This window comes from Notamacropus eugenii, chromosome 2, assembly GCF_028372415.1.
Source record: "Notamacropus eugenii isolate mMacEug1 chromosome 2, mMacEug1.pri_v2, whole genome shotgun sequence".
Classification (NCBI taxonomy): Eukaryota; Metazoa; Chordata; class Mammalia; order Diprotodontia; family Macropodidae; genus Notamacropus; species Notamacropus eugenii.
Window position 1 is genome coordinate 395120442 of NC_092873.1, and position 26674 is coordinate 395147115.

General features: G+C 39.1%; 1 protein-coding gene across 2 annotated transcripts in view; it reads right to left on the reverse strand.

Moving 5' to 3' along the window:
- The window catches only part of B3GALNT2 (beta-1,3-N-acetylgalactosaminyltransferase 2), a 28559-nt gene extending 23579 nt beyond the window's left edge, over window positions 1–4980 (reverse strand). The window contains exon 1 of one of the 2 annotated variants that reach the window (XM_072647537.1): window positions 4570–4980. In XM_072647537.1, coding sequence (XP_072503638.1) covers window positions 4570–4687 — 118 coding nt within the window. In that variant the 5' untranslated portion in view covers window positions 4688–4980. The remainder of the gene's footprint in view (window positions 1–4569) is intronic. The other variant, XM_072647536.1, reaches the window with a different exon arrangement.
- Between the last annotated feature and the right edge of the window lie 21694 nt (window positions 4981–26674).

The following is a 26674-nucleotide window of genomic DNA, read 5'->3' on the forward strand; positions in this document are numbered from 1 at the left end:
CTACTATCAGCCATCCTGGATCACTCCAGCACCCCTCAGGGGATGGTATCACCCACTTTGGGAACCTGTGCTCCATAGGCTTCATTATCTCAGCAAACCATTATTTTCTTGTACCTCAGTTTCCTCCTCAGAATGAAAAAATACATTTCATTCACTGAAACAGGCATTGACACTCTAATAACATAATTCTTGAAAAATCTGAATGCTGTCATTGGAGTAAAACTTTAGGATTGTAGGGGGATATAAAGGAAAAACACCAGCTGCACTTCCCTTTTCCCTTGGAGAGGTGGGAGAGTTCATCATGAAGGCTGTATATGTTGTCAGACACCATGAGTTTAGCATCACTGCTTTTGTTAGAAAGGTTTCCATGTGGGCAGTATACATGGAATCTGGAATGTTGTACTTAAAAAGGCAACAACATACATTTTAAAAGAACTTGAAGTGTCTTACTGGATCTGAAGTTAAGTCCAGGATCTGTCTTACTTACAAACTATGTGACATCTCTCTCAGTCTGTTTCCTTTTCTATTAGATATGGTAAGTCATGCTTGGGGAATGGGCTGCTGTGAACAATCAACAAGTCAATAAGCATTTATTAATCACCTATTATTTACCAGGTACAGTGTATACAAAGACAAAAATTAGACTGTTTCTGCCCTGAAGGACCTTGTATTCTATAAAGAAGCCAGACACGCAGTTATTTTGGGAGGTCAGCCACTAGCACCTGAGTAGTAATCAGGAAAGGCTTACTGTACAAGAGGACCTTTAAGGAAAGTCTTAAGGGAAACAAGGGATTCTATAAGGTAGAAGTGAGAAAGGTATCTACTGAGTATGGGGAACAGAGTACACAAAGGCTCAGAGATGGTAACTGGAGTCTTGTGAAAAATCAAAAGAAGGTCAATTTGGCTGCAGGAGGAAAGTAGGGAGTAATGTATAAAGCTGGAAAGTTATGGTAAGGCTAGATAATGGAGGGCATGGAATGAAACATTTATAAACATGATGAAGATCGGGGTCCAGCTCTGCCCCAGACATGTAGTAACTGGGAAATTTTGGGCAAATCTCTGGGTCTTAGTTTCCTCATCTGTAAAATGTGGTAGCTGGCTTGCTAACTTCTCAAGTTCTTTCCAATTCTACCTCTATGATCCTTTAACAATCCTAACTATGAACATGAATGGGATGAACTCATTCATATAACAGAAGATAGTAGAATGGAGTAGAAAGCAGAATCTAACAAGGCGTTTCTTACAAGAAACAGGATTGAAAATTAAAGACACACAGAGTTAAAATAAGAGGCCCTTGGATAAAATCTATTATGCTTCAGATGAACTTTAACTCTATGATCCTATTAAAAAAGCATCTTTTTAAAGTACTTAACTCTGTACAAAGCACTGTGGTCAGGGCTAAAGCTACAAACAGAAACACAAGATAGTTCTGGCTCTCAAAGAGCTCATATTCTAACAGGGAGACACACATAAAGAAGGTTTCAGCTGCAAGTGGGATTGAAAGGCCAAGTAGCAAAGCAGATGGTAAGGCTCTGATTTTCATTAGAGACTTCTAACAAGGAAATCCACGATTGTAGAGATCAATTACACAAGTTTTACTTTAATCACAAAGTTAGTAAATATGGTGAATTTTCAAAATTGTATCATACTTAAATACAAGATAATGTAAATATCACAGAAAAGACAGTAATATTAAAAAATAAAGTAAAATCAACATTTATTGGCAACAACTACATATGTTCCAGAGATTGTGCAAAGACTATGATAAGAAGTCTTTCAAATTTATCTCCATGCCTAAAAATAATACATCAAACTCAAATGAAAAAATCCACAAGGTTAAAATAGATTACTTCGTGTGACCTTAACTAAAAGGTTGCTTATTTTTACCATAACTAATAACGTGAATCTGTTCCCTTGGGTACAATATTCATATTTTGTATATGTTAAAACAATTAGCACTTAATTAAAATTAGGATTTGCAGCCATCTAAAACATAAAAACAAGTCCCAAGATGCAGATACTGATCCAATCTTTGCAACTCTCATGTTCTTTCTGTCCACAATGCATGTTATTTCAGCTTTGTTCTTTCCTTATCATTTTTTTCCACTCATTTAGAGAAAAAATGGCAAAAATAAAAACAGGAAATAGTTATTTATCATTATCTAGTTTTTCCACAATAGGTTCATCTGAGAAAGCAAACTCTGACAAACTATTCTCTTGCATACCTAAATGGCAATAAGCAGTCTCCATGAGACCTTCTCTCTTACAGAAAAGCCAAGTTTGTAAAAATTAATATAACTTTGGAGGGAAAGAACAGCAGCAAGCCTATCACTGTCCTAGAATGTTCTCTCTCTAAACGCCACCTAAGGAGCCAGCTTCCTTGGAATCCAATCTTTTTTACAGAGAAGGATACAAACCCATAAAGAAAAAGTGACTTGCCCAGGAACACACAGGTAAGCGTCCAGGGCAGGTCGTCTTGACTCCCAGTCCTGACTTTCAGCCTGTCCTCTTCACTACTCCCTCAATTACCCAGGTGTTTAATCCAATAGGTGTTCCAGCTCCCCAAAGTTCCCAGACTTGTGTAAGCCTTTCCCTTAACCAAATCTACCCCTCCTTTACATGACTATAACAGCTGCCTTTAAATAGCTTTAGATTTACCACACAAAAAAAGGAAAAAAAACACTTGTTTTATGATTTACCAAGAGGGCACACCAGAGACCAAAGGTTGATTGAAGGGAGGCAGATTTACCCAAAAACAAAAGCTTTTCCTAATTGGAGTGGTCCAATGGGTTTCCTCAAGAGTCAGTGCAGGAACTGTTCTTGGTGGTGACCTTACACACAAAAGCAGGACTACCATGTGTTAGATTCTGTAGAAAAAATTCCAACACTGGGTGGGATTCTGAATTCAATCACTTTTAAGTATCCTTCAAACTCAAAGGTTCTAGGATTCTATTACACTGGGCTACATGAGGCCTTGAGGGCATCACTGGATTAGATATAAATTACTCATTTTTTAGGGGTTATGAAGCTCAGAGGGCTATTTTCTCCTCTGTTAATTAATGACCACTGGGCAGCAAGGGGGCACCGTGGGGAGAGTGCTGGGCCTGAAGTCAGGACCTGAGTTCAAATGCAGCCTCAGATATTAACTAGCCGTGTGACCCTGGACAAGTCACTTAACCTTATTTGCCTTAATTCACTGGAGAAGGAAATGGCAAACCACTCTAGTTTCTTTGCAGAAAAGTATTGGCGTATTATGGTTCACTGGGTCATGAAGAGTTAGACATGACTGAACACCACCAACTAAATCATGAGTGTAAAGTTTATTTATTCTTTTTTATGTCATCCCAACCAACTAATAAGGTCATTCATACCAGGAGGGTGTTCCATAAATACTTGTTAACATCATGAGTACATCATGCCATTTAAAAAAAACCCACAAAGGAAACCAAGCACTGACCCAGCAGAATGCACAGGGCGTACCGACCCTTAAGTGTGATAAATTACTGCTTATCCCAGTTTAGAAAAACCTGAAAACCTTTTTTCCAATGGAACTTAAAAGAATCGCAACATTAAACATGTCACCAAATCCTACTGCAAGGACAAGACAAAGAAGTCTTTCCAACCTGCCTGTACTGCTTCTTTTGGGGACACAGAACCAAAACAATAAGCAAAGATGTCAACCCGTAAAGGACTAAAAATCATCACTAAGAAGTCAGAACAAATATTCTATTCTTGTCTTATAAACTTCTGGTCACCAGAAAACTCTACTTTTTATGGGATGATGGGTCATTTCCCAGGAGAATTAAGCACAAAAGAACAGATTCAATCCCTAAGCGCTCTAAAGGATTCTTCTACAGTCTGAACTTTCTTTCCTGATCGGAGGTCTCCTTCCCAAAATGTCTTGGCTAACGAAGCCTTCTGAACACTGCTTTCCAGAGCACAAGTGTTTTAAGTAATACTTCCAATAAAATAAGTATTTTAAAAGAAATACTCCACTAAACACGGCCGTGACCGATTTAAAAAGGGCTTGGCTTTCCCTCTGGTGGGAGCTGAAATCTGAATCAAACGCGAGAACTTCCACCAGAGCCATGCCTATCTAAGGCTGGATCCGCTCCAGCTCTCACACGCGCAAAAACGCCAAAGCAACCCGAACTCCAGCACCAGAGCAGTCACTCTTCGCTTAGAAACCAGCTCGTGTTTAAAGAAGGCTGCCGTGGGCCCCCACGGTCCTGTGGGGATAAACTTCGGGCTCCACAGCAGCCCACGGTGCAGGGCTGGCCGTGGGCCGGGGCACGAGGCCGAAGGAAGGGCTTTCGGGAGCGTGTGCGTGAGTGTGCGCGTGCAGGAAGGCGCAGGGCCAGCTCGGGCCGCTCCGCGGTGTGCGAGGAAGGGCGGCCCTCATCATCCTCGGGGCCGTTTCGCGGTCTCCCCCACTCCACACACCGCGAGGGCAGCCGCCGCTCAGGGATGGGGGAGGGGCGCGGGAGAGCCGCGGGACCTGCCCCGCCCCCCACCGCCCGCCCCGGCTGCGCCGCTCCCCCCGCCCCCCTCACCTTTCCCGAGGCTCACCTGCAGGGCCGGCCCCCGAGGAGGAGGCGGCGGCGGGCGGCGGGGAGCGCAGCCGCAGCCAGAGGTGCAGCGCGGCCCCGAGCAGACACGGGCACAGCAGCACCAGCCAGTTTCGCATTGGCCGCCCCCGCCCGCTCCACCTCGCGCCCCCGCCGCGCGCCGGGCTCCCCGGCGTCCCGGGGTCGGAGGAAGGCTGAGGAGGCGGCGGGAGACAGGTGCAGGTCGGGAGAAGGTGCCACCGCGCGACCACCTCTCCCAAGACGGCGCGCGCGCGTGCACCCGCTCGTCTGACCCCCGCGTGCGTGGACAAGATCCTCCTAGACTCTCGGGGAAGAATCCCCCAGACCCCCGGCGGAGGCGGCAGCCACGGCGGTTCGGCTACAGCAGGCCCCACCCCTTCGGCTCGGCTTCTCTCGTGGCTCCTCCCACCTTTTCCTCTCACCTTCTCCGCCCCTTTTCCTACGGGCCCCTCCTACTCTGGGCGGACGGCCGGGAGCTGAAGTTCCACCCCGAGCCCAGGCAGGGGGCGCGCCCTTACCCAATGAAGCCTGAGAACTACAATTCCCAAACGCCGCTTCTCCTCCCCGCCACCGGAGCTTCGCGGCGCACAGGAGCGGAGCGGAGCCGATCCGCTTCCAGACATGCGCGCGACGTTCGCCAAATCTGCTGCCGCCTAACGGACTGGGGGAGGGAGAAAGGGAAGGATCTTCGCAGCTCTGGGGCTGCGCGCGCCGTAGGGGGAGCCATGCGTGACAGGGGATGATGCGGTTGCCCGGGGGAAGTTGTGAGGTTGAGAATCGTAGACTCCACGGACTGGGTTAAGTGATGGGGGTGGGAGGGCACTCAAGGCCCAGAATACACCACGCCAGTGGAAACGGAGCCGGAGGCCCCGGAGGCTGATGGGAAAAGCCGTCAGAGGAGGTGCAGGCCCCTCGTTGGGGAGTTGGTCTCTCGGGTGAGATCTTCGCGATATGTCTTCCTTTTGACCCGGAAGAAGATGCCGCGGTGGCGAACTCTACTTGGGTAATTACGTTCGGCTGCCGCATGGGTCAGCTTAGGGTTCCTAAAGACGTAGAAGCGGGACGGAGCTCCCGCTCTTCTGAGCCTCCATTCGGTCTTCTCCCTTGGGCACTCCTGTGGTCGTGCTGAAGGGCCTGCCAGGCCTGGCCTTCCCCGCTTCTCAGTGTGCCGGTTATCGATCCGGTGCCAGAGCTCGCTCAACGTCGTGTATCAATCCTGCCCGGGACCCTGGGAGGAGCTGGGTAGCCGTATTAACTTCTCAAAACACGCTTCCTCATCCGGAAAGAGGAGGAGGTTGGACTAAATGGCAGTAATAGATCTCCGATGAGATGATGATGATAATAGCTAATTGCTTTGCATCCTTAAAGCCCAAGATAAATATTACTTATTCACTATGAACACGACATAGATGTTATTTATGTACCTGTCCTTCATGTGTTCAAATACATATTTATCACGCAAACCTAAAAGGACAGTACAAATACTTGCTATTATCATTTCTATATATCATTTATGTGAAAGTATGTCCTTTATATGTATCACTTTGCGCAATAGAAAACCTATTATCATCACACACATACGTACATATCTCAACAACATTGCAAGGTAGATACTATTATCCCCATTTGACAGATGAGGAAATGGAGTGGGAAAGACGCTAAGAGACATGCCCAGGGCCAAAATATCTGAGGCAGGATCCAGACTGAGGTCTTCCTGATTCTAAGCCTAGCCACCGAGCTGCCTGGGACCACTTCTCACTAAAAGCGAACCCTAAACCTATTGATATTAGATACTCTCCTTATTGGTGGAGGTCAATGCCTGCCTTAGGATGGGCAGCAGATAGAGCGCTAGGCATGAAGTCAGGAAGATCCATGTTCAAATCCTGTGTCAGACATTTAATAGCTGTGTGACCCTAGGCAAATCACTTAATCTCTGTATACCTTAATCTACTGGAGAAGGAAATGGCAAACTCCTTCAGTATCCTTGCCAAGAAAACCCCATGGACAGTATGGTGCATGGGGTCATGAAGAACGAGACAGGATTAAAAAACAGTGGAATGGAGTTGGTGACAACTTGAGTTGGTGTAATGCCAATCAATACAGCACACTTGAGGGCTGCTGCTGTGAATATATATGTGTATACATACGTACATACATATATATTTTTAAGGGTCGAATTGCACAGTATAATAAGCACTCTATTTACTCAAACCTAAACCTTAAGCCAATAAACTAAAGCATTCATAATCCGTAACATAACTTATTACTAGGGTGGCCACATGGCCTTAAATAGACACAAAAGTAGCTTGCCCTTTTCCCCCAACAAGTATGGCCACAAGGACTAAAACAAAACATATCGTTCAGTATATAACATAACATAGCATACCCCCCCTGCCACCTTATACATTCTTTGGGGGCCAAAATCTCTGGGGAGTAAGCAGATCCTTATTCAGGTACTGTCCCAAAATACTGTTTATACAATCAGGGGGTCCCAGGCCAGGGTCTTAACAACTTAACACATTCCCAGGGATAGCAGAGAACACAACACACTCCACCTCTAGGTCAATCTTTCTCTTTGAGAAAGAGCATTCAAGTCCTGAAAGTCCTCTTGGGGCATTTTTTCTGTCCATGCTGCTGTTGCAGGTTCCCACTTGGCACTCTCAGCCAAAAGTGTCCAAGTCCTAACGCTACAATAGTACCTTCTTCCAAGTCCTGAGGGGTGGCTTGGCAACAAAACCAACAGTGTGGGTCCCCATCCTTGGGAAAGGTGAGGTGGGGTGGGGGGGAGGGACACAGCAGGTGCGGACTGTGAGGGGCGGGGCTTATGGCACTTCCCCCCCATCCCACCATAGACACCTCCACCCCCTGGGTCCCAAACCAATGGCTGGGGGTGGGGGGGTGGGGTGTGTGAAACATAGCAGGAAAGCACACTCGCTGCTCCTGACAACGCAGCTCTCTGTTCCTTCTGTTCCTTACTTGGCTTCTCTCAGGTTGTAACTGCCTGCTCCACAATCACTGCCTCCTCCACTGGACTGAAGTGTCTCTGGGCTGGTCCAGGCCACTGCCATTTCTGTGTCCTTTCTTGCTTCCTTCTTATCAAGGGTACCCACAATTTTAGGAAAACTTTCAGAGCTTCTAGTGGTAGAGGGCACATCCTCCCACTCTTGGAAAGGGGTCCATAATATGTCTTCCCATCCCTTGGGAGTGCTCCATAGAACCATAGTTACCGCAATAACTGGGAAACAAGAAACAGCTATCTCAGTACCACTAAACCTTATACTTTTTTCAAAAGGGTTAAGGATCTTTCTATCAGAGGTCTCCTCTCTCATGTTTTGATGAGTGATCCAATAGACAAGGCTCCAACTGTCTAGTGATCATAGTACTCAAGAAAGACTAACATGATGCCCTAGTTCAAAGGAAAGGTCATCACTCTGAAAGTGGAGAAAATATATTACCAGACCAAGAGAGCACAAACGGGTTCACATTCATTCATGGTTACCCAGAGTCACTTCAATGTCACTGAGTCTGTTGTGTCTCTTCAGGTCTTTTTACTTTCCTGAAGTTTCTTGAATTCCTTCTGGCTTAGTTTGGAAAGAGAAGATTGAAGATGCCAACTCCAGGTTGCTGAAGTGAAAATAAGATAATTCTGGGAAGAAACCACAAGAGAAGATGACAGTCTTCATCATGTCCCTATCCCCAGTTTGCTCTACTGAAGACTTTAGGGAACTTTCCCTTTGGTGAGATCTAGGAACTCTCTCTCCTGTTGGCTTCTTTCCAGAATCTCATTCCAAGAAAGTGAAGAAACCCAAATAGACTGGAGCTCTTTCTCTTATTCTCATCAACTCTACCCTGCCCTCCAGGGAATTGATCTCCACCAGTGAAGACAGAGTCCCATGCTAATGGGATTTGGGACTCAAGACCGACTGTTCATGCAGCCACTATCTTAGTTGAGGCCGTCATCACTTTCAGAATATTGAGGTGGTCTCCTAACGGTCTGCCTTAAGATTCCCTTAATCCCAATTCATGCTCCACATAGCTGCAAAAAGATTTTCCTTAAGCCCAGGTATGATCATATCACTTTACTAATGTACTCTCATACCTTGCTGTTAGTCTAGGATCAACTATAAAATCCTTTGTTTTAAAGTCTTTCACAACCTGATCATAACCTACCTTTTCAACCTAATTATGTACTACTTTACGTATTCTGCAGTCCAGCTAAACTGAGCTATTTGTTTCTCACACAGGACACTCCGTCCTACCTATTCTGTGCTTTTGTACTGAAGTTCCACATCCCTTTCCCAGTCCTCCCAAAAGCTTTCCTTTTCTTTCCTCCCTACCTTATATTTACTCTATGTATGCTTATGAATGTACATGTTATATCCCATAAGGCAGGATTCAAACCCAAGTCTTCCTGATTCCAAATCTTAACACTCCTGTTGGCTGTGCCTTATTTGACAGGAAGAATGGTTTCATTTTTTGTCTTTGTGTTCCCAGCAGCTAACAGGTGCTGGTGTGAGAAATAATTCATTCAGTCTTGGGAGGGGTAAAGAGAAAAGAAATGTTTATTACATGACTGCAGTGGTGTCTCATACTTCTAGAAACAGAAGTAAGTCTTAAAAATCTATACCCATCCCCCTCCCATCTCCCCATTGGCTGGGTAACACAGGGTGTAAACTTTCCGATATGTCTACTACATAGTTGACATGTTCCCCTTCTTGCTATGTGTAATGTATGATCATTAAAATAAAATTTTAACCCTCCCAGAGAAGTTAATATTCATAAGCTTGTTATGCATGTGCATTCCAAGTAAGACTTAACTTTTACTCTGCTTAACTGACTTCTAACCTCAAAACAAGAACAAAAATCCAGATCCTTGCTTTGCCCATTATCTTCTGTGTGAGACATAACTCCTTCCTTGTATTGCTCTTTGGTGGAGGAGAGGAATGGCATATGGTATGAAAGGAAGGTGATGTAAAAACAGAAGATATCAGTGACAATTTTTAAAGGTTACAAACTCAATAAATCATTCACTTGACCAGATTTCAATTGTGATCTCAGACACAGGTTGTATGACCTTAAACGAGGCACTTAGTTCTGCCGTCTGCCTCAGTTTCCTCAACTATAATATTGGGTATAATAGTACCTACCTCCACAGGTTGTGAGGATTCAATGAAATAATATTTGTAAAGTGCCTAATAAATGCATGTTGATGGGGTACCTGTTATGTATGCCAGTGTAATATAACCTTCTTGAGAACTGATGCCATTTCATTTTTGTCTTTCTTCCAGTAACCAAGCATGGTCCCTTGTCCACAGGTGCTTAATAAATGTTCATCGAATTGGAGGGAAAGGCTCTTTTGCCTCTGTTACAAATTTGTGGTGCAGAACAAGAAGTGACATGTACAATGCTTAGCATATAGCAAGCAAAATGAATGAACACATGATAAACTGAGGGATGGTTAGCTTTATTTAAGGAGTCATGTCCCCTTATACTTCCTTTCCTGAAATATATTGCTAGACCAACACCCTGCAAATGAATTAAGGAGCAGAAGACCCAAATTTCAGGACCTTACCACACTGACCTCTCTCCAAGACAAATCATGAACATGGAAGCAAGTAATTCAATATCAACGTATCTTTGATCTCCATTCTTTTGATACTACTCCCTTGGCTGAATAATACTCATCTTTACCTAGTAACCTATATTATGGCTTTTTTAAAAAAAAAATAAATTTCCTCCAAGACAGTTAAAAATAAAAAGGAAAATCCATCACTTTTGTCCCTTGTTTCTCCCTCAAACTGTGCCTGTTTTCTTTCAGTTGCTTTGGAGGCTGGTTAGTTGTTTGACTCAAGATTTCCTGGGTATCCAAGACTGTATGAATATCAAATCAATCTAACTCATCAGTTGACTATTAATTGTAAACTAACCCCAGGTGCACTGAATAAAGTTTTAATGGCATCTGTAGAAACAAAATCTGTATAATAATGTCAAAGGGGATGGTCTAGAGTTTAAGGAAAATATCAAGAGATCTTTTTTTGGTTGGTTTCCCTTGTTTACTCTTTCCTAAAACTGAAAATTACTTTGTATAGCAACACATCCTTTATCTACCTTCCAAACTTAGCAAGCATTTATATTTTCTAACAGTAGGTGGCAATAGTAACTTGGAAGGCTTGCATTAATTTATCTTCTATATAAAACATTGTAATTTGGGCAAAAGCTGATTTGGCGTTCTTATTCTTATTCTGCTGAGAGATCTGTTAATAAGGCCGCCTCCAGAGGTCCTGTGAGGTCAGGCCTGGGAAGCTGGAGGCCTGTGCATCCGGCTAAGAATCATCTAGATGGCAGGAATCTTGTACAGGCCCTTCCCACCCCTCCAACTTTCCTGGTTAAAGACTCATATTTGGCATAAAAAATCCAACAAACCCAAGCTGTACTCCTGGCCTCATCTCAGAATGCCCCTTGGAAGTCCTCCCCTGGAAAGCCATAGTTCAAATAGATGATAAATACAAGCTGGCAGGGCCAAGACCTTTCTGGAATTGCAAAAGAAGACAGCATATGTCTTTAGGACTTCCAGTGCTGGGTAAAGGGCTTGTTGAGTTGAATTAAACAGAACTTAATTGACTGTGTTGTCTGTAGCCAAAGGATAACTTGCGTAAACCCTCAAAGGATACTAATGGAAGCAAGATTAGCTCCCAAGTGTACAAACGAACCCTCCCTCCCACTGTCCATTGATGCCTACAGAAGGGTTACCTGCTTGCTCCAGAAAGCTTCCTCCCAGCCTGCCCCTCTTGAAAGGAGAGTGTTTTAAGTAATCAGGGTTAGAGGTCATGGCCTCACTGGCACTATTGAAATCAGAAGAAGCTTTCAAAACAGTATCTGTTTGAAAATCTCTACTTCCCTCTCAGAAGAGAGACTATGGAAGAAATCCTTTCTTCCTGCCATCTAGGAAGGACTACTGAAGAAATTCTTTAAGTGTCAAGCTGACTTGCTTTAAAAACCACAGCCCTATACATTGCATTGGGCAGCTTCCTCTGACCTGGTCAATCTTGAGAAGGGCAGTAGAAGAGGAAGGTGATCCCAGACTCAGTGGGAAAATCCCAGAAAGGTTCATACCTCTTCTGGAAAAGCCTCCTTCACCATCCTCCTCTTCTGAAAGATTCCTGACTTATGCATGCCCTAACAACCAACTTCCTTCTTTCAAGGTCCAGCCTTGATTGACACTGCTACAGCTAAAAGAAGCTTCTTTGACTGGCTCCTGCCACTGAGGAAGGTGGTCCCTGGCATCCAGGAAATACGGCAAAGGAAAATCTTTGCAGCTGCTGGTTGAACTGGAGGACCACCAAATACCTTCTAATTGGGTTTGTGATTATGTAACAATTGAGTAAAATAATCCTTTCCAAAAGGTGATAGGGGCCAACATTGTTTTGGAAATCACAGAATATTTTTAGTCAGGAATTGTTTTCTGATATTCTACATACCTCCTTTGAGAATGCATCTAAATTTGTCATGCTGAAAAAAAATCTTCTGATAAAACATTGTTTATAGGGGTGGGGGTCGGGGAAGCTAATTTGGCCACTGGTGCGTATGACATGATAAAGGTTTTAAGGTATGATCTAATTTGGGGAAACTTCATGTGTTTTTGTGACTCAAAGAATTTTGATGTTAGAAGGAGATCAGAGTCTTTCTAGTTTCATACACACCTGAACAAGAATCCACTCCCCAATTTTCCTGACAACTGGTGGTCCAGCCTTTGCTTGAAAATGCCCTTTGTGGGAGACCCATGACGTGCCAAGAGTTTATTCTACTTTTGGACAAATTTAATCAGTAGGAGACTTTTCCTAGTATTAAACTGAAATTTTCCTTTTTTGCTCATTACTCCTAGTTATTCCTAGTAGAAAAAGTATTATTCTTCTTTCACTTGATAACTTTTCATATACTTGAAGCTAGATCCAACATTTCCCCTAAATCTCCTCCTTCACTCTAAACATCTCCTGTACCTTCAACCCTTTTGCATAAGAAATGATCTCAAGGCCCTTCACCATCCCAGCAGCTAATAAAAAGTAGTTCTTTTATAATGTTTCTTTGGGAACTAGGGAAAAAAAATATTAGTATAGTTTATGAAATAGTTTTGGTTCCATGTCATTTTAAAACTATAATTTTCTTCTTGAATGGTGGCCTCCTGTCAACTTTCTAGCAGAGCACTTGATGTAGTAATTTTACCTCTGTGATTCTTAAATGCAATAACATGTTAGAATTTACTGGGATTTACTACTAAATGTCCTTGGAAGGACAAATTCTTGTTGCGGGAAATGCTTTGTGCCAACGTATGAAATAGAGCAAAAAAACTGGACTTGAATTTTTGCCCATTTGCTTTGTGCCTTTCTTCTGTCATGGAGATGAATGAGTTAGGCACAGGTTAGAAGATTTCTTCTTCCTTTTCCTCATCACAAGCAATTGATAAGGTCTTGTAACAGAAGCATGTAGCAAGGCTAAGCTAGTGACATGACAGGACAGTTCCTCAGGCTGTATTTTCTAAGACCATAATATGGTATCTCTTGCTTGCAAGAAATGTCATTTTTGCAAAATGTAATTTTTATTTAAGATTCTCTAAAATTCAGTTTCTGTTGTCCTAGAGAAGTGATTGTTATTTAATATTATATACATATATTTGTACGTATACATATATGTGTTTCCCTTCTTAATGGGCTGGTGGACTAGAGAGAGAAAAATAGATTTCTGTTAACTTTTAAAAATAGGAAAGGAGTGCTATAGATGTGAAATGTTTCAGATGTTGTTGTTCAGTAGCGTCCAACTCTTCATGACCCATTTGGGATTTTCCTGGCAAAGATACTGGAATGGTTTGCCTCTTCCTTCTCCAGCTCATTTTACAGATGAGAAAACTGAGCCAAATAGGGTTAAGTAACTTGCACAGGGACATACAGCTAATAAGCATCTGAGGCCAGATTTGAACTCAGGAAGATGACACTGGGACCATTGCTCTATCCACTGGATCACATAGCTGCAAAGGGAGTAATCTGTAAAGGGTTATAATGTAAAAACAAACATTTATATCAATAAAACTTTTTTTTTTTAAATCTTACACAGGACTCAAGAGAAGCAAAAAAGCTAAACAGGAAAGAGAAAATATAACAGATTCAATAAGGTTAAACTATTTATATTTCTACATGGGAGGATGACACTTGTAACTTTTAAGAACTTTATCACTCTTAAGGCATATAGGAGTATACATAGACAAAAGGGTATGGGTATGAGTGGACTATGATGTGATGACATCCCAAAAAGTAAAATTAAGGGGTGAGAAAGAAGATTGCACTGGGAAAATAGGGAAGGGAGAGACAGAATGAGATAAATTATCTTACATAAAAGAGGTGAGAAAGCTATTATAGTGTAGGGGAAGATGGGGGGAGAGGAATGATAGGCAACACTTGAGAACCTTTCTCTCACCAGAATTGACTCAAAGAGGGAATAACATACACATTCAATTGAATATAGAAATCTTTCTTACCCTATAGGAAAGTAAGAAGGGACAGGGATAAGAGAAGAAGGTGAGAGTGATAGAAGGAAGGGTGGATTGGGGGAGGCAATGGTCAGAAGTGAAACACTTATGAGAAGGGACAAGGGGAGACGGGGGAGGGACGGAGGAAGGGAGAGAGAGAGAGAGAGAGAGAGAGAGAGAGAGAGAGAGAGAGAGAGAGAGAAGAATAAATATGGGGGAAATAGGAGGGAATGAAATAGTTATCACAACTGTAAATGTGAATGAGATGAACTCACCCATAAAATGGAAGCAGATGGTAGATTGGGTTAAAAACCAGAACCCTAAAATGTACTGTTTACAAGAAACATATCCAAAGCACAGAGACACACAGAGTATAAAGGTAAAGGGCTAGAGCAGAATTTATTAAGATTCAACTAAAGTAAAAAAAAAGCAAGGGTAGCAATCATGATCTCAGATAAAAGCAAAAGTAAAAATAGATCCACATATTTTACCACATAATCGTCGTAGATTTTATGTCAATTTTTGCAAAAATATCAGGTGCGACTATTATGCGAAGCTTTAAAAATCATATTACTTGTCTTTTAGTTTCTGCCAGTCTCGCACCAACTTTTCACTCACTGAAAACTGTCTTTCCATAGCTCTTTCCATGCTCTTCAGCAAACACAATCACTTTCAGCTTGAAGTCCACAGAATAATTTTTATATTTACCCATAATCAGAAAGAAATGCTTTCTACATTAATGTATTGCTGGCAAATGAACTGCATAGTTTAGCTAGCGTGGGAAGATGCAAGTTTTACCATATCGCTCATGGTACGTTCACCTCCCTGCCCACTCGCCTTGCACCTACAACTCTTAATTGGGTTGAGTGACAATACCATTAGTACTGCAGTGCTCTAAACAAACCACACAAGTTGGCTTTCAGAAATATACTAACAATGCACATGCACTAAGAATTCTAGGCTCACAGCTTGCAATGTGTAAGAGATAAATATGTATCCATATGCCACTGATGAATACATTGTTGCTCTGCTTATCTTTTAAATGGTGTGACAAAAAGAATTATACCTTGCAACAATTAAAAAAAAAAACCATCCCAGAGTTTGACAGATATGCAGTGGTGATGATTATGTGGTGAAATACAGGAATTAAAAAGAGATAAGGAAGGATACTGTATCTTGCTAAAAGGTACCATAGACAATGAAGTAATATCAATATTAAACATATATGCACTAAATAATGTAGCACAAAATTTTTAAAGAATTTAATTGAGTTATAGAATGAAATAAACAGTAAAACTATACTCATGGGGGATGTCCCCTCAGCTTTCCCCTCTCAGAACTAGATTAGTGTAAACACAAGATAAACAAGGGAGAAGTTAAGGAGATGGATAGAATTTTAGAAAAGTTGCATAAGATAGATCTCTGGAGAAGATTAAATTGGAAATAGAAAGGAATATACTTTTTTCTCAGTAGTACATGGCACCTACACAAAAATTGACCATGTATTAGAGCACAAAAACCTCACAGCCAAATGCAAAAAAGCAGAAATATTAAATGCAACCTTTTCAGATCACAATATGATAAAAATATATTAGGGCAGTGGAAAGGTAGTTTAAAAATTAATTGAAAATTAAGTAATCTAAAGAATAACTAACAAATCATAGAAACGATCAATAATTTCATCAAAGAGAATGACAATAATATACACAACACACCAAAATTTATGAGATACAGTCACAGCGGTAGTTAGGGGAAACTTTATATCTCTAGACACTTACATCAGTAAAAAGGAGAAAGAGAAGATCAATCAATTGGGCATATGCAACCAAAAAAAAAAAACAACTAGAAAAAACAAATTAGAAATCTCCAATTAAGCACCAAATTGGAGATCCTGACGATCAAAGGAGAGATTAATAAAATTGAAAGAAAGTCTTTAAACTGATAAACCTAGAAGGTGGTTTTGTGGGGAAAAGTGATAAAGTAGATAAACCACTGGTAAATTTTATTTTAAAAAAGGAAATAAAACCAAATTACCAATATAAAAAATGAAAACAGTGAATTTACCACCAATGAAAAGAAAATTAAAGCAATTATTAGGAACTATTTTGCCCAATTATATGTCAATTTAAGCAAAATGGATGAATGTTTACAAAAATATAAATTACCTAGATTAAAAGAAGAAATAGAATACTTAAATAACCTCATTTTAGAAAAAGAAATTAAACAAACCATCAATGAATTCCATAAGAAAAAAATTCCTAGGGCCAGATAGATTCACAAGCAAATTCTACTAAACATTTAAAGACAATCTCAATACTGTGTAAACTATTAGTAAAAATAGGTGAAGAAGGAATCCTACCAAATTCCTTTTACAACACAAATACAACACAAATTCCTGATACACAGGAAGAGCCAAAACAAAGAAAGAAAACTACAGACCAATTTTGCTAATGACTATTGATGCAAAAATTTTGAATAAAATATTAGCAAGGAGATTACAGTAATATATCACCAGGATCATACACTATGACCTGGTGTGATTTATTCCAGAAATTTAAGGCTAGTTCAGTATTAGGAAAATTATCAACATAATTGACCTTATCAATAATAAAACCAATAGAAGTCATATGATTATCTCAATAGATACAGAAAAAAGCTTTTTGACAAAATACAGTACGCATTCCTATTAAAAATGGTAGAGAGGAATAAATGGAACTTTCCTTAAAATAAGTAGTATCTATCTAAAACCATCATCATGCATTGTATGTAATGGGGACAAGGTAGAAGCCTTCCCAGTAAGATGAGGGGTGAAACAAAGATGCCCATTATCACCACTATTATTCGATATTATACTAGAAATGTTAGCTTTAGCAATAAGAAAAAGATATTGAAGGAATGAAAAAAGGCAGTGAGGAAACAAAATTATCCCCGTTTGCAGATGATATGATAGCATACTTAGAGAACCCTAGAGAATCAACTAAAAACATAGTTGAAATAATTAACAATTTTAGCAAAGTTGTAGGAAATCAAATAAACCCAGATAAATCATCAGAGTTCCTATATATTACCAACAAAGTCCAACAGAAAAGGCTAGAAAGAGAAAGTCCATTTGAAATAACTGTAGGCAATATAAAATATTTGAGAGTCTACCTGCTAAGACAAACTCAGGAACTATATGAACACAATTACAAAATACTCTTCATACAAATAAAGCGAGGTCTAAACAACTGGAAAAATATCAATTACTCATGGGTAGGCTGAGCCAATATAATAAAAAATGACAATTCTACCTAAATTAATTTACTTATTCAGTAATAAGTAATACCATACATACCAATCAAATAACTAAAATTATTTTATAAATCTAGAAAAAATAATGACAAAATTCATCTGGAAGAACAAAAGGTCAAGAATATCATATGAATTAATGAAAAATGCAAATTAAGGAGATCAAGCCATGTCAGATCTAAAACTATACTATTAAGCAACAACCATCAAAACTATTTGGTACTAAGAAATAGAGTAGTGGATAAATCGAAGAGATTAGGTACTCAAGATATCATAGTAAATGACTGTTTTAATCTACGGCTTGATAAACCCAAAGACTCCAGCTTCTGGGTTAAGAACTCACTGTTTGACAAAAAAAGTTCTGGGAAAACTGGAAAATAGTATGGCGGAAACTAGGTATAGACCAGTATCTTATACCATATACCAAGATAAGGTCAAAATAGGTTCATGATTTAGACATAAAGGGTCATACCATAAGCAAATTAGGAGATCAGAGAATAGTTTATCTTTCAGATTTATGGAGAAGAAAAGAATTTATGACCAAACAAGAGACAGAGAATATTACAAGATGTAAAATGGATAATTTTGATTATATTAAAATATTTTTGCACAATTAAAACCAATATAACTAAGATTAGAAGGAAAGTAGAAAGCTGGGAAACAATTTTTATAGCGAGTATCTCTCATAAAGGCCTCATTTCTTAAATATATAAAGAGTTGAATTAAATTATAAAAATACAAGTCATTCCCCAATTGGTAAATGATCAAAAGAATATGAAAGGGCAGTTTCCAAATAAAGAAATCAAACCTATCTATAGTCATATGAAAAAATGCTTTAAATCACTATTGATTAGAGAAATGCAAATTAAAACAATTGTGAGGTATCAGATTGGCTCACACCTATCAGATTGGCTAATATGACAGGAAAGGAAAATGATGAACGTAGGAGGAGATGTGGGAAAATTGGGACACTAAATGCATCGTTGGTGAGGTTGTAAACTGATCCAACCATTCTGGAAGGTAATTTGGAACTGTGCCCAAAGGGCGTAAAACTGTACATACCCTTTGATCCAGCAATACCACTACTAGGTCTGTATCCTAAAAAGATCATACAAAAGGGTAAAGGACTCATATGTACAAAATATATACAGCAACTTTTTTTGTGGTGACCAAGAATTGGAAATTGAGGGAATGGCTAAACAAGTTGTGATATATGAATATAATGGAATACTATTGTGCTGTAAGAAATGATGAGCAGGCAGATTTCAGAAAAATCTGGAAAGACATAAACTGATGTAAAGTGAAGTGAGCAGAACCAGGAGAATATTGTACATAGTAACAGAAACATTGTATGATGATCAACTATGATTGACCTAGCTTTTCTCAGCAATAAAGATCCAAGACAATTCCAAAAGACTCATGATGGAAAAATGCTATTCACATCCAGAGAAAGAATGGATGGAATCTTTCAGATTGAAGCATACTATTTTACTTTTTTATTTTTAAATAATTTTTCCTTTCTGTTTTTTTCTACCATAACATGACAAATATGGAAATAAGTTTTATATGATTGCACATGTATAAGGTATATCAAATTGCTTACCATCTTAGGGAGAAGGAAAAGGAGGGAGAGAGAAAATTTGGAACTCAAATTTTATTAAAAAATAAATGTTAAAAATTGTCTTCACATGTAATTGGAGAAAATAAAATGCAAAAATAAAATCAATAATGATTAAAGAAATGCAAATTAAAATAACTTTGAGGTACCATCTCCTACCTATCAGATAGCTTAATATGACAGAAAAGGAAAATAACAACTTTTGGAGGTGATGTGGGGTACTAATTCAGTGTGGGTGTAGTTGTGAACTGATTCAACCATCCTGGAGCGCAATTTAGAACTATGTCCAAAAAGGATATAAGACTGCTCATACCCTTTGATCCAGCAATGCCACTACTAGGTCTGCATCCCAATGAAATTTTTAAAAAAAAGGGGGGTTGTGGGGGAAGGACATATTTGTGCAAAAATATTCATAGCAGCTCTTTTTGTGGTGACTAAGAATTGGAAATCGAAGTGATGCCCATCAACTGGAAAATGACTAAACAAGTTGTGATATATGATTGCAATGGAATATTATTGTGCTATAAAAAATGATGAGAATGATTTCAGGAAACAACTGGAAAGACTTACATGAACTGATGCAAAGTGAAGTAAGCAGAACCAGGAGAAGGTTGTATACAGTAACAGCAATAAACAACTGTGAATGACTTAGCTATTCTCAGCAATAAAATGATCTAAGACCATCCCAAAGGACTCATGATGAAAAATGCTTCCTGCCTCCAGAGAAAGAGTTGATGGTATTTGAAAACAGACTGAGAGAAATGATTATTTATCTCACATTTGATAACTAGTTATTGAATTAGAATCAAGGTTTTTGCCCTGTTCTACTTCCTCATCCAGAAATCAACCTATGTGAGGAATTTTGGGCAGGACTTACCCAGTCAGCTAGGCTAAGATCAAATTCAAGAGAGTAAAGAAATTCCAAGTATAAGAGAATGGGTGGATTCCTGCTCATTGTGTCTACTCAGACATATCTGGGAAAATATGCATTCTCAATCTTGTCAGACAGGTGATATGGAAATTGATGTCTCTTTGACCAAGATTTGGGTGCTCAGTGTCACATATCTCAAGACCTTCATTGGAATAAGCCCACTTCTTATTATAACATTCATTTTTTAATTATTAATCCATAAGAGTTGATTGCTACCCTCAGGAACACCCATTCTTACAAGGGTATATAAATTGTGAACCCATTGCCATGATTCATCTTTTGCATTTGAGAGTGTCACTGACTCTTTTATTAGTAAAATGCTAGCATTATTAATAAAATGATTAATTACCCAGAAACTGTCTCTCATGCTTTTTAAACATCACACTGGCTGAAGCATGCTATTCTCATATTCTTATCCTCTCTGTCTCTGTCTCTGTCTCTGTCTCTGTCTGTCTGTCTGTCTGTCTGTCTCTCTCTCTCTCTCTCCCCCCCTCTCTCTCCCCTCCCCCCTTTTGGTTTGAGTTTTCTTCTACAAAAAGACTAATGTGGAAAAATGTTTTATTTAATTACACATATATAACCTATTTCAGATTGCTTTTAGTCTCAGGGAGGGAATGAGGGGAAGGAAAGAGGAACAGAATTTGGAACTCAAAACTTTTAAAAAATGTTAAAAATTATTTTTACATGTAATTGGAGAAAAATAAAATATTATTTTAAAAAAACCTTACCCAAGAAGGTAATAAAAAACATTAACAATATTTTTTCATAAAAAATGGTGAGAAGTAGTAGAGGTAAAGGCAAATTTATAGAAAAGCTTGGTGAGAGTCAAATAATCAAATAAAGGTCCATTTTTAATTTTAATGATATTTTTCCCCCAATTACATATTAAAACAATTTTTAACATTTAAAAAAAATTTTGAATTCCAAATTTTGTCCCTCTCTTCTTCCCTCTCTTTCTCCCTCCCTGAGATGGTAAGCAATCCAATATAGGTTATACATGTGCAATCATGTAAAACATTAATTTTGTACAAAAAGACTCAAACAACCACAAAAAAAGAAAGTGAAAAATAGTATTCTTCAGTCTGTTCAGGCAACATGAGCTCTTCTTCTCAAGGCAGGTAACATGTTTCATCATGAGTCATTTGGGATCATCTTGGACCACTGCATTGCTGTGAATAAGTAAGTCGTTAAAAATTTTTCATTGTACAATATTCCTGCTATTGTGTACAATATTCTCCTGCTTCTGTTCATTTCACTATTCTCAATTTTTATCTCTCTAAGGATGCTGGGATATACCATTGATTCAGTCAATGTATAGACCGCAGAAAGGGCTCAGTCTGCCTCTCTGTAGCATTGATAAGTATCTGATTTCCCACCATGTTATTATTCACAGAACCAAGAAAGCCATCCCCATTTTCCTTATCTTCAGGACTTTAAGTAGGGATGCCTTAAAAAACTAAATAACTTTTCTTTTTTAAATTAACAAATGTGTATTTTCTCTCCCTCATACCTCACCTTAAACCGGGTTGGAAGAAGGTAAAACCAAACCCTTGGAACAAATATGCATTGTCAAAGAAAACAAATTCTCTCACTGGCCATGTCACAGATGTCTTCTTTTGAGCCCTGGGTCCATAACTTTTATTTTGGGAGATAGGTATTATCAGGATCTCCATGCCAAGACCATTTCTCTCCTTTTACTCCAATTTTTCCTATTAGGGAGACACCCTGTTTTCCAGAGCTTAGGCCCAGTAAGCAAGCTGTATCAATAGCTTAACATAACAATAATCCTTTGTGGCTCACCCTCTGGATGATCTCAAGCCACAGCAAAATCCCAGAATTGTTCTACACCAGCATTAGGTGGTCCTTGAGCTTGGACAAGCATCTGTAGTATTCATATTCTGGTCATGAAGTCCTGCTAGGAATCAAACTTGTCTCATTTTTGCTATTACTTCCCATTGTCATGGCTACAGCTCACTGAGAAACCATTGAGATTGGTCCACACTAAAGCAGGTCTCCTGCTGAAGAGGGGGCAACAGGCCCAGAACATGCATCTGGTTTCCTTCCTCCAATGGAATAAAGAAAACTTTTTGCTTATAACCACTGTTAGTTCTTTGGTTTTATTTTGTTCTATTTTATTTTATTTTTAGAGTTAACTGTGGTTTTGATAACTCTAGAAATAAAAATAAAAAACAACCAGAGTGCTCACACAGGTTAACAGCAGTTGCAGAGCTGCTATGGCTCTTTGGTCATTTGGTTAGGGTTGACAGTAGCAGGCTTCCTCATTGGTCTTCTGGAATCATGGGTGGTCATTACATTGATCAGAAGTCTAAAGATTCAAAGTTGTCCTTCGTGTTGCTATTATGCATGATTTGTTCCCATGGTTCTGCCCATTTCATTATGCATCCATTCATTCCAGTCTTCACAGGGTTCTCTGAACCTGTCCCTGTTGTATTGTCTTACATTCATGTTCTTGTTCAACCATTCCCCAATTGATAGCACTCCTTTGGTTTCCAGTTCGACACTATGAAATGAGCTGTTATGAATACTTTTGTGCACATAGGTCCTTTCCTCTTTCGTTGAATATATGTCTAGTAGTGGTATTTCAGGGTCAACAAATATGTGCAGTTTAGTGACTTTTGGGGTATAGTTCCAAACTGCCATGCAGTTGGTTGAGCCAATTTACAAATCCCCAACAGGGCCTAAGTGTGCCGGTATTCCTGCAGCCCCTCCATTTATCATTTTCCTTTTTTGTCATTTTCCCTGATCTGATGGGTATGAGGCAAGAGCCTCAGAATTACTTCAATTTGCATTTCTCTATTAGGGACCGCTGGGTGGTGCAGTAGATAGAGTGGAGTCAGAAAGACTTATCTTCATGAGTTCAAATTTAACCTCACATACTTCCTAGCTGTGTGACCCTGGGCAAATCACTTAACCCTGTTTACCTGTTTCCTCATCCCTAAAATGAACTGGAGAAGGAAATGGTGAACCATTTTAGTATCTTTGCCAGGAAATTCCCAGATGGAATCACAGAGAGTCAAGCACAACTGAAGCAAATAAATGACAACAATGAATGATTTAGAACATTTTTCTATATGGCTAATAATAGCTTGGATTTTATCCTCTTAAATCACCTTTGCACACAGGAAGTCTCTCTAATACCTAAGTCCTTTTATGGAGATTAACACATTTCATCAGGCTCCAAAGATCTAACACCCATTTCACTAACTGTAGTTTAAATAATAATCACAAGGGATAAAACAATGCAACTAATATAAGCTCTTGTCATAGTAAATATGCAAAATTATAAGGAAGACCACCCATTTTCAGCATAAAATTAGAGGTTCAAGGAAACATTGCAGTTTTGTTCAGGACATTTGAGGAAAAACAGCAGTAACAAAAAAAAAAAACCTTTAAAAAATGAACATTCCAGCAGTGGAAAAAACAAATCGCCTGAAACAACATACATCACAATTTGGGGTTCTGGGTTCAGTGCCTAGATCCAATTTGTCAGTAAGACTAGATCAAGTACATGTCCTTACATACACCACACCCTCCTGTGAAATACCCACAAATAATTCCTGGACTCCCTCCACTGAGAATCAGGGAGATACTGCTTTTCCCTTTGATCTTGGGAGTTTTTATATGTAGGTTACCCAGTTAGGTCTTCTGGATCCTGCCCCTTTCCAACTAGCTTCAACCTCCCTCCTTCATGCTGCTGATCAGATACCTCTGTAGGAAGCATCATTATATAAACGCTTTGTTTAATTCTTCTATAAAAAAAAGGACCATTCCTTGTCCTCCCTCCCCACTTCTCTCAGAGGCAAAGTGTTCTTGTTGGCTCCTTGATCTTAGAAGCAGCGCTACAAGGTAGATAGGGTACTGTGCTTTGAGGTAAGACGATCTGGGTTCAAATTTAACTCAAACCTGAGTGATGCTGGGCAAGTTAGTCGACCTCTCATGGCCTTAGTTCTTCATCTGTAAAATGAGGGAATTGAACTAGTCTCTAAGGTCCCCTACAACTCTAAATTACAGGCCAGTTCAAATGCTTAGTTGACACCTGGCAGCAAAAGAAGGAAGAAAAGTGTCCACAACTTGACCTTATTCAAGGGCAGTTCCTTCCTGTTCTCTGCTGTAAGCTGGGAAGGAGCTTATCTTCTGTTTATCATCTGAGCTGTTTGGGACCCCCAAGCTCTCATTGTTTGATCTTTGCTATAGAGAGTGCCTGGTTAGGCTCAGAGGCCACCCTGCCTGGTTTCAAATTCAACAGAACCAGAGGCCCTCCCAGGAGAAGCTCATCACCTCTACATTCACCACCCGGATGCTAACTCAAAACTTGATGACTCCACCTCCCTCAGTCTCCTCTCCCGTCTGGAGGGCTGGAGGGTAGAGGACCAAACTCCTCCCAATGCCTTCTTTTCTAGAGTTAAAAATGTCAACAATTTGACCCTACTCAAGGGAATGAGGTAGGGCTTCAGAATTACTTCAATTTGCCTTTTTTTATTAGGGATAGTTGGGTGGTGCTTACATCTTCAATTTGTTCTCTATTCAACTATTTATCACCTTAGGCAAAATTTCCTTTGTCTTTTATCAAAAGGAAACTAGTCCTTGACCCATCACTACATTAATTCTCTACATTCCATTTTTTGAGTCCATCATTAGTTTTTTTTTCACAATAGTTTTGCCATGATCACATGTCTTAGTAACAAGGCAAGGATTACATAGACAGTGTCTCTACATAAAGAATACCTCCCTAAAATAAACCTAGAAAATTGAATTTTCAGTGCAATATCTTGTTTTGACTGAGCATTTTGTATGAGCACATATTAAATGGTTGTATGTGTGTGTGTTTGAAAGACATTTCCTTTCATTTTTGTGCACTTGAAAATGTATAATGCAGTTCTAGTTTTCATCCCCTGGTTTCCCCAATTCTATATTATGCACACCCTGCTGAATTTTCCTTAGTATTCAACATCTGCTTACTTATAATGCAATATAATGCCTTATGTACTCCATAGAAATTAGATTTTATGCACATAAGAAATGTTGGTTTTTATTTCATCTTCCCTGGGCAATTTCTGCTTCTTACCCTTATAAATTCTGTATTGTTGCTTACAGGAGATCAAAGCAAAAGCATAAAATTCCTCTACATACTTTTGTTACCTGTTTAGCTAAAAATCCACATTATCATTTTCATTTGCCTGAGGTTCTCAATTAAAATGGTTTCAGAATTTTAGATCAAAGTATGTGCAGAAGATTCTTATGCTAAACTATGAAGATGCTCTATAGGTTTATTTCAAATTATTGAAGAGAGAAAGGTATTAGATTTTCAAAATAACATTATAGTAAATATATGGTAAGTATATAATAAGTATGTATGTATACGTATATACACAATACACATATACTATGTATACTACATATAAGTATATATAAATATATAAGTGCAGGGACATCTTAAAATACAAGGAGGTTTTTATGAAAGAATAATTTAAAAATAGTGAACTATGTCAAGTATTCATTATCCACGTGATTATAGGTATTGGGAGGTGTTCTCACTATGACATCATTTCCAGAATTAAAACTTCACCCAATGTTCAACTTGAACGGCTTTCCCCTCGTTTACATGAAATAAGGTTTTTTGTTCATTGAAATTCCTGAGCTTAGGGTCTATAAACATTAACTTAACTATTAGTACTCTCAGTGTGAGGTATTTGTTTAGTGACCAATGAGTGGACATATTTTTGGAGGAACTGAATCATCTCAAACTTGAGATTGCTGTTATAAATGAAACAAGAAGATAAAAGGAAGTTATAGCTAAATGAAAAAATGGCTTGGAGGTCCTTTTTGAAGATTAAAACAAAGGAATAGTTTTTATTGTTCATCTTAAGGCAATGAGAAATATTTCATGCTACAGTTGGTCATCTAATATTAACTTTGTGATAAATATTTGCAAATGACCCCTGTGAAAATAACTGCAGCTTATTTGCCAATATATGCAACAATGATAACAAAAAAGAGAAGGTAGAGAATTCTACTAAGAATGTGGTAAGACCCTCCGAATTAAACTACAATTAGTGTTAAGGTGGGCATAAGTGAGAAAAAAAAATATGTTGGAAAACATGTTTTAGGAGTAGGAAAAGAGATAAGCTAAAGGCTTATAGACTATATAAAAAACTCATGTCTATATATCATAAAGAATTTTTTTAAGAGTTGAGAAGCCCTAGATGTGGTGAATACAGAATAATACCACAAAAATGAAGTTGATTTTTATCTTAAGACAGAAGAAACAATTGTTGACTGATGTGAGATCTATTTCCAAATCAGCTACCATTACCCATTTTTGATCATACCATAACATAGTACAGAAAAGATAGAAATAAATATCAAATTGAAAGAATAAAAATTCAAAGTTACAGTATGTTATTGAGGCAATTCTAATCTGACTTGATTAAACAAATTATTGATGTCCTCAAATGGGAAATGAATAAAAGAACAGATATTGACATAGATCACCCCCATTTCCTAAGGAAGGATTTTCTGGCATAAATCAATATGACAACAAGAAAATTAAAAAGGCCTAAAAACCACCTTAGTTGGCAAACTTAATTTCTTTCCAAGTGGAGAGATCTGACAGCCTAGGGTTGCACTAGTTTAGCATATAAATTCTTTTGTAAAATCTTAAAGAGGAGGCTGACAGAAGATCATGAGCACTCCAACCTCCAAAACAGTTA